Source organism: Populus alba, chromosome 10 (genome assembly GCF_005239225.2).
Source record: "Populus alba chromosome 10, ASM523922v2, whole genome shotgun sequence".
Classification (NCBI taxonomy): Eukaryota; Viridiplantae; Streptophyta; class Magnoliopsida; order Malpighiales; family Salicaceae; genus Populus; species Populus alba.
The window spans coordinates 15,609,450-15,630,521 of record NC_133293.1 but is presented as its reverse complement, the minus strand read 5'-3'; the positions used below and the strand labels follow the sequence as shown (position 1 = coordinate 15,630,521).

The following is a 21,072-nucleotide window of genomic DNA, read 5'->3' as shown; positions in this document are numbered from 1 at the left end:
CATGTGTGGTTCGTTTTCTGCAACTGTTACTATAAAAGATCCGACATTTTTAAAGCAGCACTGCAGCTCCATGCCAGAACTACCAGCTACCCACGCAAGCCTTTTCAGAGGGCAGGGATAGCCATGTCCCATGTGGTAGAATGGACCCTAATGCTCTCATCAACTGTCGTAGCCATAACAAGGACATCTGCTCCTCGAAGCAATAAAGCAGCATTCCATAAAACAGAGAGGCATCCATTCACCAACACATGTTCATGCACAAATGTTTCCTAGATTAAAGAAAAATATATATATGTTCATTTAAATACAATTGTTATGTATGCAGATTTTTAAAAGTATTGAATATCAATAAATAAAAGCTTGAGAAATTAAATACTTGAGTGTTTAGAATTTTTAACCATTTGTATAACTTGAAAGAAAAAGAACGTGTCAGAAAGAGAATTAATTCTAACCATACTCGTATATGATTAAATAATTGGTTCGTGGTTGGTATTAAAAAAGAGAACCTTGTGATTACGATTCCTCCATTCTTTATTTCTTTGTACACATTACTCAAACAATTTTAACCAACCTTAGAAAAGGGATGTCATTTTCTCTCTCGGAACCAACCTTAATAAAGGAATGTAAAAAATTTTAGATGAGATGGTGTGAGAGTTTTCTGAGGAACAAATAAAAATTTATCAACTCAAGATTGGCAAGAAAAAAAAAAGAAGGTCAAATCAGTTTATTAATCGTCCGCAAGCAAAATTAAAATCTGATTTGCTTAACTAAATGTTTTAAGAATATAAATTTAAGAAATGGATTGCTGAGATTAAAGAAAAAGTATCCTAAATTAGAAAAAGATTGATGTTTAACTAGCATGATAGTTTAAGCCTGTAATCTTATTTATAAAGTTCATTTATATAAAATTTTAGTAATGAGCAAGAGCGTAAAAGAGTTTTTAACAGGAACAGGAGGCTATATTACCAAGAAAATGAACAGCTGCTGACAAATGGACAACAAAATTTGTCACCAGCCAGATTATTACGTATCAAACCCAGAAAAATAGAAGCCCGATAGGAAATCAGCAAACGCGGCGAGCATTATCTTGAAAGCCAAAAAAAATCATATATTGCAGCTCAGCTGCCGTTTCACTTCCTTCTACGCATTAGCTCTTATCTAAGCCGCAGCAACAGAAAACATATGAGACCACCCTCTCTCTCTTTTTTAATTTGCTCCTCTCAGGTAACAATCTACCAAACATCAATGAACAAAAAATACAAAGCTAAAAACCAACAGGCAATAGGCAGTAGGCAAACTCTCATAACAGAGTGTTGCAGCAAATAGGCAAAATATCCATGCATCAGAAACTGGTATAGAGACCTTAATCAAGCTTGGACCTTGTTGTCCCACTTGAGGGGCTTCACCACCTCCCATGTGAAGTCGGGGTCATCTCTGCCAAAGTGTCCATATGCTGCAGTCTTCAAGAACCTGTTGTTGCCACCTCTCTTGAGATCAAGGTTGATAGAAATCATACCAGGTCTGAAATCAAAGCTCTCCTTCACAATCTGAAGGATCTCTTTGTCAGGAATCTTTCCAGTTCCATATGTGTCTACAAATACTGACAAAGGCTCGGGAACACCAATGGCATAGGAGACCTGAACAATGCACCTCCTAGCAAGCCCACTAGCGACAATGCTCTTGGCGGCCTGCCTGACAATGTAAGCTCCACTCCTGTCGACCTTGGTAGGGTCCTTTCCAGAGAAAGCACCACCACCATGAGCACCCCAACCACCATAAGTGTCGATAATAATCTTACGGCCAGTAAGACCAGCATCACCATGAGGACCACCAATGACAAAACGGCCTGATGGGTTAAGATGGAAGATAGTCTTCTCATCCAAGTACTTTTCTGGGATCACAGGCTTGATGACATGCTCCTTGAGATCAGCCGCAATCTCATCATTTGTCACGGTCTCATCATGTTGCGTAGAAATGAGAACAGTGTGGACACGTACAGGAACCATGGCTCCATTCTCTTTGTAGTACTCGACAGTAACTTGGGTTTTTCCATCAGGCCTCAACCACGCGCAAGTTCCATTCTTGCGAACCTCAGTGAGACGAGCACCGAGCTTGGTAGCCAAAACATGGCTTAAAGGCATCAATTCGGGGGTCTCGTCAGTGGCATAGCCAAACATGTGGCCTTGATCACCAGCACCAATCTCTTCCGGCCTCTTGGAGAAATGGCCATGTACACCCTGAGCAATATCAGGACTTTGTTGCTCAATGTTAACTAGAACCTTGCAATTGTCGGCATCAAGACCCACATCATCAGATGTGAATCCAATGTTTCTGCAAGTATCACGCACAATCTTCTCATAATCTACATTAGCCTTGGTGGTGATCTCGCCAAAAACCATGACCATGTTGGTCTTAGTGCAAGTCTCGCATGCCACCTTGCTGTCAGGGTCTTGTGCCAGGCAAGCATCGAGAACAGCATCAGAGATCTGGTCACAGAGCTTATCTGGGTGTCCCTCGTTCACTGATTCAGATGTGAATAGGAAAGTCTCTGCCATTTCTTTCAAGCTGCACATAGAACAAATAAAACCCAATCATTAAATAACTCTAACAAGACTAATAGCACAGGATTTAAAAATCAATAACTACTTCCTTTTCAATTCATTCAAAGCCCCATTAGCTCTCACCCTCACAAAATCCCTCTTTTCCACGACGCAAACAGGATTTATTCCCGAAAATAAAATCTAACTAGCACAGACAAAATAGCATAAATTATTTAAGCCTAAGTTCCCTCGTTCAAAGAAAAAAAAGGATTATTGCATAACATTAACTATTCAGATCTAAAAAGCTCCACCATTAACAACACAGAATTACTCAAATAAACTCGGATCTAAACAAGTAACTAACGATAAGCATGGGCGTGACAAGCACGACTGAATCTCAATTTTCAACATTCAACATATAAATTCCCGAAAGCAATCCATAAAAACAACAAATCAAACCCGTATTAACCCACAAACACATTAAGATCCAATGACCCAGTAACTAGAAAGACAAAAGCTACCAACCTCGAGAGAAGGGTGTAGAGGAGAGAGAGTAGCGTTGCTGCTTGAGAGAAAATGGGGAGTTTCCTCTTCTTGTCAAGCTAAAGTTATGCGAGTGCAGGAGGAGAGGCAAAGGTGGTAATTTATAGGCAAGTGTAGCCTGGCCCTGAAAAACGTAATTTGGACTAGATTCATTCATTTATGTGTCATTCACGAGTCGCTGTTCGATCCAATGACTGATTTTCATTTTTTGTGTTTTAACGTTTAATCGCAGCCCTTGATAGCACGCTTTACGCGTTGGTGATGCCTGATAGGCGAAAGAAGCGCCGTCGGTAGAGGATAGGATAAATCACTTACGGTCCCTCAGCTTCAACATTTGATTCAATTAACTTTCTTACATTACTTTTCTTTAAATTCAACCCTTCAATTCTAAGATTTTTCATGATTCATGTCGATGGAGCCTGGTGTATATATACCCTTTAAGGGCCGGATAGAAATAATTTTGTTTTTCTAGTGGGTCTTTTTAAAAGGAATATGTCATGTCATGGAACCGTTTATGAACCATGGATGCCTATTAAATGGTTGAAAATAGTTTACTGTGTGACAATTATTGTTTATTAAAGTATTATTTACTTGAAAATATATTAAATATTATTTTTATATCAACGTATTAAAATAATAAAAAAAAACACCAAAATAAATAAATTGAAGCAAGAAAAAATCAAGAACCTTAAAAAAAAATTAAATACGTAATTGGAACACAAAAACAAATCCTACCTAGGTATGAAAATGGACTTAATTATTGGTTTATCTGGAAATAAAAGATTTAATTCGGCTGTAAATAAAAAAACAAGGACTTGTTTTACTAAATGTTGGCAGGTAAGAGTTCAAGATCTGATTTTTAAGCATGTTGGAGATTATAATTGGTAATAACTGCAGAGGGACAAAAAAACAGGACGCGTCCTAGATGAGTGGGGGACCATCACTTGGATTTTTTATTATTATTATTTATTTTAATAACCCATGACTTGGGCTGTTATATCCTGACTCTTAAACCCACTTTGTAGCCACCAGTGTTTGGCGTTGTGTTCCTTTTTATATTTTAAAAATATTAAAATAATATTTTTTTATTTTAGTTTATTATACATCTTAAAAAAAAAATTTAAATTATTTTTTAATTCTTTTATTTTAATACCATATTATTAAAATCATTGAAAAATATTATTTTAAAATAATTTAATATTTTTATATAAAAACAAATTTGAAAATCAGCAAAAAGGGTACCACCCACCTCTCTCCTGATTTTGCTGTTGTTGGGGGGTTGGTGAAAACAGTTTTTAATATTTTTTATATAATTAAATATTTAATATTTTTTTAATAAAGATAACTCACATAAAAAAAATAAAAGTATATTTTTCAATAAAACTAATATTGATTAGATGAAATGAGAAAAGTATTATAAAAACACAAATAAAAATAAAAATGTTACTGTTATAAATGAACAGTAACATGTGAGGCGGGGAGCTATGATTTCCCCTCCTCGATTAATTAATCCTTTTCGAATATTTCTTGAACGAGGTCGGTGGTGCTATGTGAAAGGACTTCAGCTTATTTGAAACTCGTAATAAAACAAATTAATGGTCAGCACTTGGTGTGGATCCATTACCCCGAAATTTAAGAGTCTGAAAATACAAAAAATTAAAAAAAAATTCTCAAGATCTTTCGCTATAAAACGATAGCAGTGATGTTCAGAATTTTGTATAATATACAAGGCCACTCGTCAATATAAATATGGTTTTTCCAAGTGGACACTAGTAGTTTTTATTTTTTTAATTAATGTGAGTGTTTGAGTCAGTTTAGATCCATTTCAATTAATTTTATGAGTTCTAAAATTAATAATTATACAAATCTTTAGTGATCTTAAGGTTTGTGGAACTTGAATTGATAAATTCTAAAGAGCAAATTCAGTACCTGATTAATTGAGCTACACCTCTTGAAGTTATAGACACAAGTTTTCCTCTCTTGAGTTGGTGGAATTCTAGTTATTTTTTAAAGTATTATTTACTTGAAAATATATTAAAATAATTTTTATTTTATTTTTTAAAAAAATATTTTTAATATTAGTATATTAAAATGATCTGAAAAAATATTTAAAAAATTAATTTATAAAAAAAATTATTAAAAAAAAACATTTTTTAAACAAAAACAAACTGCGCATGAAAATGAACTTGGATGATACTCTCAATCCCTCACCAACCCCCCGCCCCTCGATCCACCAACCCCAGGAAAAAAAAATAAAAATAAAAATAAAAAAATCAACTATAATTGACATCCAATTCAAAGAATATAAAATAATATATAAATTACAACGCGCAGGCGGTGCTTATTGCCAGTCCAATTTTCTCACCACACGCTCTGCAAATCACCATACAGAGAAGCTTTCTTGCCGTTGATAGATTGAACTTCGGACGTGACAATCTCATACTATGTTTAATATTAATCCTGTCGAAGAAACATGACTGCTTTTTTTTAAAAAAAAATCCAGACCTGTTTCCCTTTGTGTTCTCTCAGTGTTCAAATTTTGCTCGCCCACTGTTATATCTTCCTTCTTATTTAAACGGCAGTTTTTCTATGAAGTTAGGTTTTATATATCAAAATTGACTTTTTATTTGGGTTTTACGTGAGTTATTCATATTCAAGCTATTTTATTTTTATATATAAAAAATATACTAATAAATTTTTTTCATAAATAAAATCATAAATGCTGATTTTTATATAGTAACATAAAAAGTGATTTATTCAACATCCAGTTAAGATCAGCAGTTATTTTTTTTAAAAAAATTAAAAATATATAAAAATAATATTTTGTTATTTTTTAAATTAACTTTTAATATTATGGTAAAATAATCTAAAAATATAAAAAAATAATTTTAAATAAAAAATATACCTTTTAAGAAAACAAACGGCCCTTTGGCAGACACCGTGTCATTTCAACAGGGGGGAAAATGCAGGCCCATCCAGACGTTATTGATTGGGCCTGATTTAGACCCAGTTTATGAAGGCCTGCCCATCCCCACCGTTCAAGAAACGACAATACTACAAGCAGTTGTAGACTTGTAGTTGCCTTGCCGTGCCCTTTGTTAATGGATGACGCTGACAACCTACGTGCCTTTTGACAAGCAACAGCGCATAACTTGACACGACTGACTATTCTATTTCTAGCTGTCTTTTAAACAATAATTCCATCACCTCCTCTATCCTGCTAAATCATTTCCTCCAAATTGTCTCATCACCGACACAAAAACTCTAGAAGAAAATCATTATTTGCATCAAATCCATGGGAAAGGCCACTTCTTTCAAGAATGAATTCACATTTGGTTGGTTCTTTCCCCTCATAGTTCATATATATTCTGATGGTTTCTTATTGGTTGATATTGACTTGCGGGTGTATATGGTTCATAGATGAGAGACTTGGAGAATCAAAGAATATTATTGTCAAGTACCCAGGTCGAGTTCCTGTAAGTTCTCTCTTATGTCTCTCTTATTGTTCTGTATTTCTTTTATTTTGAGATGTTATTTTGATTGATTTATCATGCGATTGCTTCTCTGGTTTTTTTCTGCAAGCACAATTTTTATTCTTGAGATTTTTGCGCTCTATCCCTTTTCTTTTCTAATCTGGGTGCGTTCCGGGGTCTTTGTCTTTTTTGACGAATAGAATGCGCAGCCATATACCTGATCTAGGAGGGCTCGGTGAATGAAAGCTAGCCCCTACCTAAGAAAAAAAAGATTATACGGTTGGAATTCTAAAATAAATCTGAAAATCCCAAAATAGGTGGAAATTCCTCGTCGTGATTTGGATGTGCAAGTTTTCTGAATATACAGATGTTTCCTGCATGTTCTTTTTTTATTGTGATTTGCCATTTCAAGAGTTAAAACTTCAATAATGATGAGTTTTTATTAGCTAAGGTGGTTGCTCTCTCGTGGAAATCAAAATCATCCTAAATGTTTTCTTGGAGAAAATGTTTACTAGTTGATGCAGGGCATTTGTTAAAGGAATGCAGTCATTGTTATCGAATATTGTTGGTCTTGGTTGACTAGGACAAAAGAAGTAATTTTGGAATTCTATTTAGAATGATGTACCTTTGTAAGTTACGTAACCTTGCAAACTAAGCCAAAGCTTGATTGCTGAGAAAGCTAAGCTAAATTTGACTTCATCGATGTAATTTAATTAGCAATAAAAGGGTTTTTTTTTGTTTTTTTTGCTCGCCACCCATTCGAGCTCATCGGTTTTTCTTTCATTTTCTTAAGGTGATTATTGAAAGATATTCAAGGACGGACCTGCCGGCAATGGAAAAGAGAAAGTATGTCTAGCTCTCTGATTCCCTTTGTATTATACAATGACAAAATTTCAGCTGTTAATCTGAAACAAAAACAATTTAACCCGCCACCGCCATGTTAATCTTGAATTAGTATATCCGGATGACCCTATTTGACGTATAGATTTCTTAAATTCATAACCAAATTTTTGGACAGCATATTACTGCAAGATTCCAATCATTACCCTTCTCTCTTTTCCAGATTCTTGGTTCCCCGAGACATGACCATCGGGCAATTCATCCACATTTTAAGTAGTAGGCTAGAGGTGACTCCTGGAAAGGCTCTGTTCGTATTTGTGAAGAACACATTGCCTCAAACAGGTAAGATTAGACACCTGATTCACCTCGATATTGTAGCTTATATACAGCTTTTGTTATAGCAACCTGCTAACTCGTGCTATTTATTTACAGCAAGTCAAATGGATTCAATCTATGAATCTTACAAGGATGATGATGGATTTCTGTATATGTGCTACAGCAGCGAGAAAACATTTGGCTAAGTTGTACCTTCCTTGCCCCTGAATAGTTGATTTCTGTCTTTGTAAGTATCAAATAATTCTGTGTGGACATACTTGTAAGGCTCAGCGCCGAACTCATGCAAATAAGTGTTCACGTGATTCCTTCTGTAAATTGTGACATTCTGTAAAGTACATTAAACCTTCTTTTAACTTCTGTAGCCAGTGTAATCTTATACTTGACGATTTGTCTGGCAACTGTATTAATATAAACACCACCATGTCCTTAGTTTTTGCTTGCTTGTGGAGAGAATAATTAATAATGTTCGCTATTTTAATCCAAACATGTTTTCCTAAACAAGAGAATAGGGATGTACCCGAATGGATTCGTGTGATAATGGATATCAACAGAGAAAAAGAGGGACGGCTTTTCAAGAGGCGCTTTGTTCTTTCTTGTGGGGATTGGCAATCAATGATTCTTCCTTTTTAGTGCAATCGTCAGCCTGTACTCTATCTCTTGGTATTGAATCGCAAGCTCTGTTTTCGGCCTATTTTAAAAAAAATTTATTTTTTTAATTAATTTTAAATTAATATATTTTTAGTGTTTTTAAATTATTTTAATTTGCTGTTATTAAAAATAAAAAAAATATTAACATATATTTTATCATAAAAAAATATTTAAAAAACAACCATAATTACAATATCAAACACTTGCTCTTCATATGGGTCAAATGAAAAAGGTAGACTTCCAGATGCCCGCTTAGAGGGAGAGCGCGAAGTAAACACAACAGGGTCTGTTGTAACTCGTAACTATGGAATCAGATTTTCTCGCGACTATCTTTCCTTTTCTTCCTGGTTGGAAGCAGTATTTCGAGCTAGGGATCGTACAATTGAAGCTCCCTGGAAAGCCCTTCAATCCATCTTCATCTTGGCCGGCAGCCTAGATTGAGCCCTGGGACTTATCTTCCCGTTGGCTTTGCTCGACTGCTAGACTGCTTTCCTTTCGCGGTATTAAAACTTCATTTTGGAAATTCAAACAAAAAAGAAAAAGTTGAAATTTCATAATATAAGGTAAGGAAGAAAATCAGTCTTAACTAAAATCCTATCGAAGTCACTTACGGATCCGGATTCCATTATTTTTGAGTGAACGAAGCGCAAGCTCCGCCCAGACCCGCTCAACGCTGCGCGGAAAGAGGGGATACCAGGAGGGGGGGTGTTATCGCTGACAACATCTGGCATGACGGTGACAATATCATTCATGGCAACAAGATCCACTTAAAGATGTGCAGGCCACGGGAAAAACAAAAAAGTTCTTTCCCTATTTGAATGATTTAAGAGAAAGTAGTAATTCAAAACTTTTAGTGGTTTGAGGATATCCTACCCTTTGCATGAATAAACAGTACTTTTGGAACTGGAAACAGAATCGATTCTCTGCTTGCAGATGCAAAACATGTCTGCAGAATGCGCATGTACTATTTCCTTGCAAACTGACAATCTTACTAGACTTAAACACAACAATATGCGCACGCCAGTACCTTACGTGGGGGAATCATTGCATCTTAGATTCAGGAAAACCTCAAACTTTCATCCATGGCATTCGACTAGACTATGCTTTGCATGCCTGTGAAATCACTCTTCTTCCTCTTCATTTAAATATGCATATTATTACTTGCTTAGAACATACACATCAATAACTTGGACAAACATAGATGAATCTTAAGCATTTAAAGTAATTAGAAGTTCTCTCATTCAACCTCGTGTTATTAGTGGATGCTGCCCTCAGGCACTGCACCAGGCGAACTGGTATCAGAAAATGTGAATCTATGACATTAACACCTTAAAATAATACAAAAATTATTTTATTTTTTATTTTTTTCCAAAACATTTTTAAAATACAGAAACAAACATGATTAAAAAATAAAAAATAATATTTTTTTATTTTTTAAAAATATTTTTAATATTAACATAGCAAAACAATATAAAAATACTAAACAAAAAGTTAATTTTAAAAATTAAAATTAAATTTTTTTCAAAACTATGCAAAAATAAACATAATTGAAAAAATAGTTGCTACAGTCTACAGAGCAGCTCAATCAAATTAAGAGCAGCAAAGCATTTTTATGGTCGAACTTCAAATGTTTTGGCAATTCCTCCTGGGGGGGATGCATCAAGAGAATTAGCGTTGTCATGAATATACCTATTTCTTTTATTTTAAAAATATTTATTTTTTTAATTAATATTTTTTATAATATTTTTTATTATTTTAATGTGCTAATATCAAAAATAATTTTAAAAAAAATATTATTTGATACACTTGTAAGTAAAAAAACACTTTCATAAGCAATCGCAACTATTATCCCTAACACACTTTCAAAAAAGTATAATTAAAATTATAGCACCGGTGATGGTTCAAAATATTTTTTACTTAGAAATGTATCAAAATAACACTTTTATATTTTTTAAAAATTATTTTTAACATCAAAACAATCTGATTTTTTTTTTTAATTTAAGCAAAATAAAAATTTCAAAATTTTTAAAAACACATTTTACACCACCACCACGACGTTCCAAAACACTCCCTTAAGACTAATCACACAACGCCGTAATATTTTTTTTATCTTCTTCCATGTTCAGGAAAAGAATACCACACAATGACTTGACAATAAATCTTTAAGATTAATGAAGAGCAGCTGGCGGCCTCCGAACTGGCCAATTTATATATCTCACAAGCTGCGGGAAATTACAAGTACCGTTTCCTGTTCAACAAATGTGGTAGATTCATCATGTGCACATATCTGCCTAGGTTTTTTTTTGACAGAGAAGCATGTAGCATTTCCCATTGATTAGTGTAAATTGGTTAATGTGCCTGATTTGTTTTGTTATTTTCATGCAACCAGAAGCTAGCCCATCTCTCGCCATCTCCGACCATAGAAAACGAATCAAAGATTACAAATTTAATCATTATTTACGAAGTATTAATAAAAATATTACCAAAACCATACAGTATAAAAAAGAACAAGTTGGGTTAATCAGCAGGCACAACTAACAACATATTCTCAAATAACCATCTTCAGATCCAACTACAAATAATCGTGAGAAAGGAAGAATACTTATGCTCGATAATACTGAGACGTTTTTTGTTCCATTATCTGCCGCGTATAGTTTCTGAGGTGTGATCCGCTGCTGCCCATCCTGCCATATGGAATTCATTGCAAACATCTTAGAGAGAGAGAGAGAGAGCAATGAATGCATTGACGAGAGTTGATAAAGTGCATCTGATAAAGAGCTGGGCAATTCTTGGTTAATTATCAGAAGCACTTGTCTATTGGCGGCTTTTAAGAAATCATCAAAACAAATTAATCATACGGCACTTGTCTATTTGGCTGCTTTTACCAATTCCGTTTCAATGATTAAAAACTAAATCACTCAGAAAGCCCGATAGTTTCATCATGTTTTTCAATGAGGTGAGAGCATGTTATTTCATCTTGTTTTTACCTAATACAGGGCTTGATTAGGCTTGGCATTAATCAGTACAAATAATATGAAAATGAATTCATACATTTGATGCAAGTTATGTGCTTAAACAAGAATGGTTTGAATTATAAGGCTGTTAACGTACTTCTTCTGTAGATGTAGATAAAGTGGAGAGCCCGATCTTGTTTCTGGAAATGGAAATAATGTCTTGACCCCAAACTGAGAAACCAGATACACCATCTGTATGACCTCTTAAAACAGATGGCTGTGATGGCGGCCAATTCCTGCAAGAAAAATTAAAAAAGTCCATTAATTGGAAAATAGAATTTGACAGCACAAAATGACAGGACAGAAACAAGTCAGAATGGACCATCATGTTTTCAAAGAAAAATATTTCAGATTTGCAAGACTAGCATAAAGATAAGTGAGAATGAAAGTTCTAACATTGATCTAGGGACAGGACTCATTTAGAACTAATTGGTATGGAAAAAACAAAGACTTGCATACTTAAATCCTAGCAGACACTGGAAGAGTTTCATCAGTTCAGTAGAGGCATGTGTATTGTTATAGATTTCACTAGATTATTAGCCCGCGCTACTCCGTATGTCAAATACTTTTTTTCTAACCTTGAAAAAAATTATGAAGATGTTAGGAGTAAAAAATTCAATGCATACTAAAAATATTGAATTGCTGACATATTAGACAACATATACCATTGTTAGCCCGCAAAACCCGCGATCCAAAACATAAGACTATGAGAACCCCATGAAACCCAAATCAAAACAAAATATAAAGCCCAATTCTAATCAACCAAATATTGAAGGCTGAAAATGAAAAAATCATTCAATAAAAAAAAAAAAACCAAAAAAGCTATATTTAAGCCAGCAAAAATATCATAAAATGAGCATATTATGCTTATATTTAAGCAATTGATTTAATTTAATTCAAAAATAAAATTTCTTTTGAAAAAAGCTAAATTTAACAAAAAACAACAAATGAAAGACCTAAGATAATGCTTGTCATTTTCAAAACTAGTGAAAGTTCCTATAGAAAGTAAATAAAAAAATAATAACAGAACTCAATCTCCAATTAAACTAATGATGAAATTGAAAAAACATGAGCTTTTAAAAAAATAAACTCAAGCGAATCTCCAAATTTAGGTTAATATTTCAAATTCACAACCCATTAAATCATATACATAAACTCAATCAAAAAGCTCAATTTAATGTTGAAGAATGAAATTTAAAAAAAAAATATCAATTTAAAAATTTAGCTAACATAAAAATTATCAATAAAAATGGATGAAATCATAAAAAAAAAAATCAATTTTGAAAATGATCTCAAAGAAAATAAATAGCAATCAAAGAAATGTAAACCACATCTGACTAATAAAAATTTCAATTCTATAAATTAATTCAAATATAATTCAAATAAAATATCAATTGAAAGAACAAGAACCAATTCTGAAAGAAAAACAAATTCAAGGGTTGCCTTGAAATTTTGGGAGTGAAAATTAAGAGAGAGAAAAGAAGAGGAAAAAAGAAGAAAAGTCAACTGGCGCCCAATTAGAGAGAATAACACCACACGTGTTGCCTAGGGAGGTAGGCCTTGCCATGACGATTCAAAAAAGACTAAGGAATCTGTTTTTTTGCCACCATAAGCTGATGCATGAGCTGCTGGAGCAAGCTAAATTTTTTTTGATTTTAAAGGCAATACAATCATTTAACTGTGTTGTTTTGAAAAAGCTCCCAAATCCAAGTTAAATAATATTTTGCTTTTGAGAGGAATTAAATAATTATACTATGAAAAAATATGAAAAGACCGAGCTACCCGATCAATTCTATAATGACCAATGAACCATGAGAATAGACCACGGTACCCCTAATAGACAATTCAATTTTTTTTTAAAAGGAAAAAATAGTAATTTCACTGATCCAATCCAGATTGAATAAAGGCATTTCTAAGTACTTTTCCCACAGGCTTTAGGTTCTTGTTAATTTAAGACAAAATCAAGCTCCATAGATTACATAATAGATGCAATTTGCCAGTAAGGGATTTAATAGCACTCAAAAGATGTAAATAAGAAAATTTGACACTACCTTCTCAGGTCCCAAACTCGCAAGGTCCTGTCAAGAGAACTGGAAACAAGCAAATGGTCCTCCGGTGCAGCCAACTGCATGCATGGAAAGTAAGAAGAATACCACTTCAAATTAAATTTCTTTCTTTGGCAATTTAATCATACCTTAGTCACATATCCATCATGAGCCCTCCAAGAGGCAATAACATTTCCACTTCTCAAATCGAATAACCTGCAATGACCAGAACTTAGTCCAGCTGCAACCCAAGAAGGTTGAGCAAAAGCTCCATCTGCTGGCGTTTTGTCAAATCCACATGAGCATATGGCAGAGACAAGAGAAGGAAAAGAAAATTCAGCAGATTCACCACTCCAAAGATGAAGCTTTCGACCTTGGGAAACATCAATAAACCTGTGCAGTTGAGTAAACTTTTTAAACTATTAACTGCATCAGAATAAGACTGTTCTCTGCATCTACTAAAATGGAATCACGGAAAATTCACCTGAGGGAACCATTTCCAGTGCCAACCACAAGCCTTTCAAGAGATTCCAAATAATGCATGCAAGTGTATAAGCTCCCATCAAATGCACCAGTCAATAATCCACTTGATAGTGTATTAGAGTTCAGCATGCTCGAATGGTGATCATTTGTCTTTGATTGAGATGATGGACTTGAAGTATGTGCAGAATAAACTGATGGTTCAGAAAAAACTGATACCACTTTTCCTGTTCTACTATTCCAAACATGAATGGTTCCATCAGAAGATGCAATTCTTCCACTCGATGATAATACACAAACGTCGTTCACAACCTAAGAGTAGCATAACCAATTAGCTGTAGGAAACAACCATACAACATAAAAAAAAAAGAGCTTAAGGTGTGGCAAACATCAATGCAAAGCTGATAGTTGACAAGAATAATTAGGAGCAACTTTGGAACATTAGAAACTAAAGTTACAGCATCAGGATTTTGAAAATACTGGAGCCATTGGTGTTAGTTCTTATGTTTATAAACCAATACGTGCAATACCATCCTCACTCCATAAGGAACATGACAATCTTAAATTAAAAGGTACAGAGAGAGCAACAAACAAATATCTTCTTTGTTACTTTCCCCTGATAAAAGGAGCATGCAGAAAACTACCGTGACTGCATTCCCATTGAGTATTCAAGTATCACCGTTGATGTGTGTGCAAGTTTGCATGTTAACATACTTTTTTTTGTTAGTTAAAGATTGCTTAGTTTACAGCACAGAAGGCAACAGCTTATGTATGAGACAATAGAAGATACAAACCTCTTCATGACCATAATAGCCAGAAACACAATTTATTCTGGAGAGCTCCCACTTCTGAACAGTTCCTGTGAACCCTGGACCAGTTCCTGCTGTGAAAACCGTACACTCATCTTGGCTAACAGAAAGGGATCTTAAGGCTCCATGATGAGCTCGGATTGAATATATAATAGATGCTCTAATTTTCCATGGTAATTCCTCTTTCAAACTCCCAACACGGCCAAGGAAATCAGGACCATCCCAACTAGCAGCTGGACTGGGGAACCAAAACCAGGGTTCTGACTTCAAAAGGTTTGAATTTACTGCATGGCTTTCAACTGGCCTTTGATGAATGTCATCGAATCGTTTTTGAGGCATCAGGTTTTTTGCACCTTTAATCCCTTGTGATTGTGGAATTGACCACCCAACCCCATTAAGTAACAGCTTGGCAGGGTTATAATCAGATGCTGAACCCTTGTTCAAAAAAGGTCTATTAGCAGTTGTATTTTCTGCTCCACTTCGAGGTGATTCCCCTGTATATTCCCACTGAATCATAACAGGTTCAGAAATATGATATGCAAAGAGCTCATGCATGCAAATGCATGTCACGCAGATTTTCATACTTAAAGTTTCATGTTTACAGTAAGAGCATGATGGCAGCATACCTTCCAATTATGATACCGTAGGAGATATTGCTCAAGAAGCAACCATGTGGCACAACATTTGCGAAGTTTCTCAATCCCAAGAAGAGATGCAAAAGAAGGATACAAAAGCAACCTGAAAATAAGTACAAGCAGAGCCATATTAAAGATCGAGACAAGCATGAATAAAACAAATCAGCTATCGGTGCAAGGTGTATTCCAAGCCAAATAGGTTTGTTGGAAAAGTAATAATAAGTACGACTGACACTCACACAAGATCCATACGGCTTCCAATTTGAACCTCCCCATCTACTTTTGATTTGGAAATTTTCAAGTTTTGGCCAAAAGACCCAGAGCCAGTCAGTGCTTCCTGTGAGAAAGCAAGCTCATCGAATAACTCTTTAAGTTGTGGCAGAACATGCAATGCTGTTAAATCTGGTCCCATTCTCTGACAAGCTGCTAATAAAGCAGTAGCAGCAACCTAGCCAACAGAGAGGTCACTTTACTTGTTAGAGACACGGAAATACAAATAGGGTCAACAAAACGTGGGAATAAAAGTCATGGCACATTAAGATAATCAACTTCATAAAAAAGAGGGCAGGGAACTTCAGAATAGCTAACTGAATGACAGTCAGATGATAAACAAATAAAATCAAGACAGCTCTCCAACTCAAAGCATCAAAGAGTGCACTTTTCAGGTGCCTAATAAACATCTCACAAACAAGAAATGCTAGACTGAAATAAGCAAGCGCTGAACATGTAGAAGTTGTGCTTCAAACATTGATGCATGAAAAATAATTATGGTTCATTTGAATCATGTTTGAGATAAGGAATCAATAAGCTACAAAAGCCTTCAAGAAAAAAAAAATCAAGAGCAACTGCATCATGAAGAAAACAACTTTGAATTTTGGACCACCTGAAGCACTGAAATTTCCAAGTTGGTCTGTGTAAGAACCATAACATGTAAACTTCTATCCTGCATGATCAAAGATGCAGCGTTAAGATTGTTAAGTCTTCATTGTGAAGAGAACAAGTTTGATGAGAGCTGCGAATGACATCCATACTTCAACCAGCTCCTTTACAACCACCTCCCCTGGCAAGAGAGCAGCTAGACCATCTAATGTTGTTAGACAGTCTACAAGAGCTAAAGCACTCCAGCTCTGAACAGGCTCGGGTTTAGTGGTATTTGAAACATTGACACAAGAACGGGCAACTTGTTTAAGCAATGGCAACAGCTGCCTGATAATAAAGGTTTCTCCAAAAAGACCACCTGAAACATCAAAGCATAAAGGTATCTTAGTAAGCTGAATGTGCAAATGCCAGAGAGGACAATAGTCCCATAATCCATAGAACTGAGAATACCCAGTCTAACCAGCACATCAATTCCATCAGGACAGAGTCCTTTTCCAAAGCAGTATATCAAAGGCAAGATCGTCTGCAACAAAAGACAGTCTTATAGCCACAAGGAAAAAAAATGCATATCCAAGTAGATTTGGGTGTATGAATTTATTTCTTCTACCACCAATTACAAAGGCCAAAACTCTACATATAATGAACCTGGTTAACAGTGATAGGTACACCGAGCTCTTCGCTTGTGCCAATCAGTAGCACAGAAGCAACAGCAGCTGAACTCCTGTGAGGAGCAATACACAAATTCGAAATAACTAAAGGATGTACTGTCTCCAAATATGCTTGTTTACCGATGAAGTTCCATATCTCTTGCACGAATGAACCTTGGAGAAGAGATACCTTCAAATGTGAATAACCTGCAGTCTGAACTAAATATTTAAATAAGTACAAAGTAAGAAACAAAAATTCTGCGCAGAAATGAGATGTGTAATAACAAAGTTGATTACTAGCCTGCAGAATCTTCTGGATAGCTGGCAAGATCAAGCCCTTCACTGCCTTTGGTGTCAAACATTTTAAGAATTCTTTCAGCAGAACATAAGCCCATTCAGCTTCAATATCTGACAGAGGACTGACTACAAGAGGTAAACAATAAGGTGCACACATTTCAGCAGCAAGAGTCCCCATTGCTTTCAATGCTCCTTGTTTTGCAAAATTTGCAGCGTATTGAAGACGGGGTCCATCATTTGCTAGAAGCTGAAGTGGTGCAATAAACAAGTAGGCTGACTTCACTGTTGCAGGAAAATATGGAGATTCCAGAATGCTTTTGGCAGATGGCCTCCTGATCATTAAGAGAGATAAAGGAAGAGATATAGCTCAAATGCAAGCACACTGCCACAAACACACGCAAAAGTAGACCCATGTACATATGAATAAGATAATTAAGTAAAACAAAATCATTTAAAACATTGGATGAGAAGAGCAAAATTCCCAACCATGTTATTTCATTATCTTAAGAAAAACAAAACCCAGTATATATATATAAAGGTAAAAACCAATACCTTGCCCAATCCTTCTGGATACAGGCTTCAACAAGTACTTTAGCGTGAGGAGGAAGTTCTTGCATTGATCCAGGTGAAATACCACTTTGAATGTATGAAGCTAAAGAAGTTGAATTGAAAAGGGGCCTCTTCAAGTACAGTTCAGCTAAGACACAACCAACAGAAAATATGTCCTTCGCAACATCTTCTGAAAGGGCCCTTGAACAAGATGATTTCTGCCTCCAAAGCAATAGTTCTTGATATCCCAAGGAACCTTCACCCTCCACCTCCATATGCTCAAGAAGATAGCTTAAATTAATATCACATGGCACCCCGTGGTTTCTGCTCATTTCAAGTGGTTTGCATATGCTTTTCTCAAATGTCTCCCTTGCTAACTCTTTAACAGAAGGCACATCCTTTGCAATGTTTTCTGGATTGTAATAATAGCAGGGACTCAAATACCCAGCATGATCAGAAAATGCAGTTACTTCTTCTAATTGTTGCAAATGAACAGTTTCAGAAAGGAGAGGTGTATCATTCTCTGCGTCATTTAATTGGCTTTGATTCATAGAAGTATTGGCACTATCATTTTTCTTCCTGGAAACAACCCGGCGCACAGGGTGTGGTCGAGTAAAAAGCTGGCGGCGTCCCACTGACCTTGGCATTGCAGTATCTGATGAAGGCAGCATAACATTCTTGGCAGAAACAGCAGCCTGCCCTGACATTTTATAGCCAAAGGTTATATCAATCCAGTGATGGATTTGGTATGAGACCCGCTCGCTTTCTAAAGCATCTCGGTGCAGTTTGATGAACTCCTCTGGACTGCCTGCCCAGGGAGGTACTGCCAGATCAGTCATGCCAGAGTGTAGAGAATAAAAAATTTGAGGATCACAATAGAACTCTGGGATGCACTCGTCAGGCGTCCATTGGTACAGTCTTTGCATATTAGAAGGATATTCATTAGGTTCATACACTGAACGAACAGCCAGACGCAGAACACTCAGGGGTAACCTCCTAGCTTTGTAACTGCAGACAGCTAACTCGGAAAGGCATTCATCTGATACATGATGTGGAATTTCAGATGTTGAAAAGGTAAAGTCCAACTGTTCATCACCTTTTGCCAGTCGCCACTTGCTTTTGCTCAAGTCCCGCCACCCTGAATCAGAATTTTCATCTGGTTTTGTACTGAAATCTACAACCCATGGCATTACTGTATGGAATGTGTGATCTCCCCACCTTCTCCCAGCTAATCTATTTAGGACGAGCAGATACTCAAAATTACTCAGCTCTCCCTTCCACCACTGATCAAATTGTGAATGCCACTCTACAGAAGGTGAAAGCTTCAAATCCGCATAGAGGACTTGAGAAAAACAGCTGTCAGTGCAGCAGCATAATCTTGCAGAGGCAGAAGGAGTATCAGATTCACCTTTTCTTGAACTTGCATTCGATCCTGATATAGGCTTATCATAGATACGGAGCCAAGACCAGCATGAATTAGTTAGCATTACATTGGATGGGTGTATATTACCATGGGAAACCCCTAAACCATGCAAATAAACTAGTGCAGACAGCAGCTGATATGCCAGAAACCTTATATGCCACTCAGACTTTAAGGCTTTGGGGCAGTAATGCAGAATGCCTTCTAAGGTACATGGAGTTTTAGGAAGCACCAAATTGACATACTCGGATGTTTTGAGCAAGCCAAGAACAGGAACTATGTTTGGATGCCTCAAGCAACCTGGAATCCCACTCTCCTCAAATGAAGGTAGCCCAATTAATCGAAGAAAATTCACACCGTCTCTCCCTGAAGCTTTTCCTTCAATAAGTAGACCAAGGGAGCGCAATACATGATCTTCCAGCGACCCAGACAAAAAGTCAGAAGCAATCTTTTGGAAGTTGGAATAGGAGGAAATACCAATATGAGCAGTTGGGACCAATGCAGGTATTGTTCGGACACATGCAAATCTACTAGAGTGGGCACATGTAGAACTTCCGAACCCTGTATGGTTTACATTGGCTATCTTGTCACCATTTTGTAAACACGGAGATTGATCTAATGAAGAATCTGATGTAGCTGGCCCAGCAGTCAGACCATTGACCTTTGCCTGATCTTGGTTATCACCAATCACATGACCATCGCTTTCTTCATTATCTTGCAGAACACACTCATTACTGCCAATGAGAAGATGCAAAAATTCTTTTGAGATTAGTTTATTTTGTGCAAATGCTTCACACTCGTATGTTGCATAGTTTATGATGATGCCCTTTGGACTAAATAAACAAATAAAGTCATGATTTGTGAAATTAAAAACCATGCGGTTATACTAGAAATCTCATTTATGTTGTTCATCGTCGAGATTGGTAAGGCAAGTTAGGCAACAACACTTGTTCACTTGAGAATTCGAATCTCTTCGCAGATTAAGTAGCTCGTGAATAAACTTATTTTAAAGCCTCGGAAGGAATCATAATCAGTGGAAAATTGAAGTCGTGAGAAAATGATCTTACACGTATTCGGTCAAGCAATTGTGTCTATGACTCGGCAACTGCACCAGCACAAACTGAGAAGCCGAAGCCGAAGTAGATGAATTTCCATTAGAATTTGACACCTGCTCCATTTCGAACACAGACGACACCAATTATTATGCTGCTAATTTAAATACATCAACCAGAAAAAATTAAAAATAAGAAGAGGAAGAAGATGATGATGATAAGTACCTGCACGACGGCAGAGGAGGCGAAGGGGAAAGCAGAATCGGAGAGTGCATAAGAGAAGATTAGCTTGTCTGAGAAATCGGTATGGATTCGTCGTTTAAGGCATTCGAAGCAAGATTGTTGCTCTTCTTGCTCCATTTCTTTTCATTCTTTATTGGATTGAAATTTTGGTTTTTGTTGCTCTTGCCTGTGAGCTACAAGTCACTGAGTTTGAGTTGATGGGTGGATGAACGACTACCGAGTGAAGAGCACGTTTGTCGCAGGTTTTGCCTTCTTCGTACGTGTCGTTTAAACCAGTCTCTGTCGTTTAAAGAAACTACGATTAATTGATTCTCACGTCCTTCGACTTTTGATATCCTTCTAATTGCACCTCATTCCTTTCTTTTTCTTCTTCTTTTTCTTTTTTATTTTTCTTGAAGCTTTATGTAATGTGTGGCGCTGCAATCAGAAAGCATTTAAATTTTTTTTGAAAAAACTATTTATTTTTTTATTTTAAATTAATATATTTTTTATATTTTTAGATAATTATAATATGGTGATACCAAAAATAATTTTAAAAAATAAAAATAATAATATTTTAATATATTTTAAAATAAAAAACACTCCGCAACTATATTTTTAAAGAGATAAATAAATAAAAAAT

The 21,072-nt window shown here is 35.7% G+C and overlaps 3 protein-coding genes across 3 annotated transcripts; 1 reads left to right on the top strand and 2 right to left on the bottom strand.

The window, feature by feature from the left end:
• Positions 1-937: 937 nt before the first annotated feature.
• Positions 938-3,225, bottom strand: LOC118043267 (S-adenosylmethionine synthase 3). Its single transcript, XM_035051180.2, has 2 exons — positions 3,066-3,225; positions 938-2,565 (listed from the first exon to the last, which is right to left on the bottom strand). Exon 2 carries the CDS (start codon positions 2,553-2,555, stop codon positions 1,368-1,370), a length of 1,188 nt encoding a protein of 395 aa, XP_034907071.1. The 5' UTR covers positions 2,556-2,565; positions 3,066-3,225; the 3' UTR covers positions 938-1,367.
• Positions 3,226-6,257: 3,032 nt separating this feature from the next.
• Positions 6,258-8,089, top strand: LOC118043262 (autophagy-related protein 8i). The gene is made up of 5 exons (XM_035051175.2): positions 6,258-6,418; positions 6,504-6,559; positions 7,350-7,402; positions 7,620-7,738; positions 7,829-8,089. The coding sequence occupies exons 1-5, from the start codon at positions 6,379-6,381 to the stop codon at positions 7,915-7,917; spliced, it is 357 nt and encodes a 118-aa protein (XP_034907066.1). The 5' UTR covers positions 6,258-6,378; the 3' UTR covers positions 7,918-8,089.
• Positions 8,090-10,802: 2,713 nt separating this feature from the next.
• Positions 10,803-20,822, bottom strand: LOC118043261 (protein GFS12). Its single transcript, XM_035051173.2, has 16 exons — positions 20,433-20,822; positions 20,223-20,323; positions 17,739-19,889; positions 17,191-17,518; positions 16,888-17,103; positions 16,693-16,765; positions 16,395-16,600; positions 16,247-16,306; positions 15,603-15,811; positions 15,355-15,466; positions 14,714-15,235; positions 13,924-14,231; positions 13,589-13,832; positions 13,446-13,519; positions 11,492-11,630; positions 10,803-11,064 (listed from the first exon to the last, which is right to left on the bottom strand). The coding sequence occupies exons 1-16, from the start codon at positions 20,565-20,567 to the stop codon at positions 10,915-10,917; spliced, it is 5,028 nt and encodes a 1,675-aa protein (XP_034907064.1). The 5' UTR covers positions 20,568-20,822; the 3' UTR covers positions 10,803-10,914.
• Between the last annotated feature and the right edge of the window lie 250 nt (positions 20,823-21,072).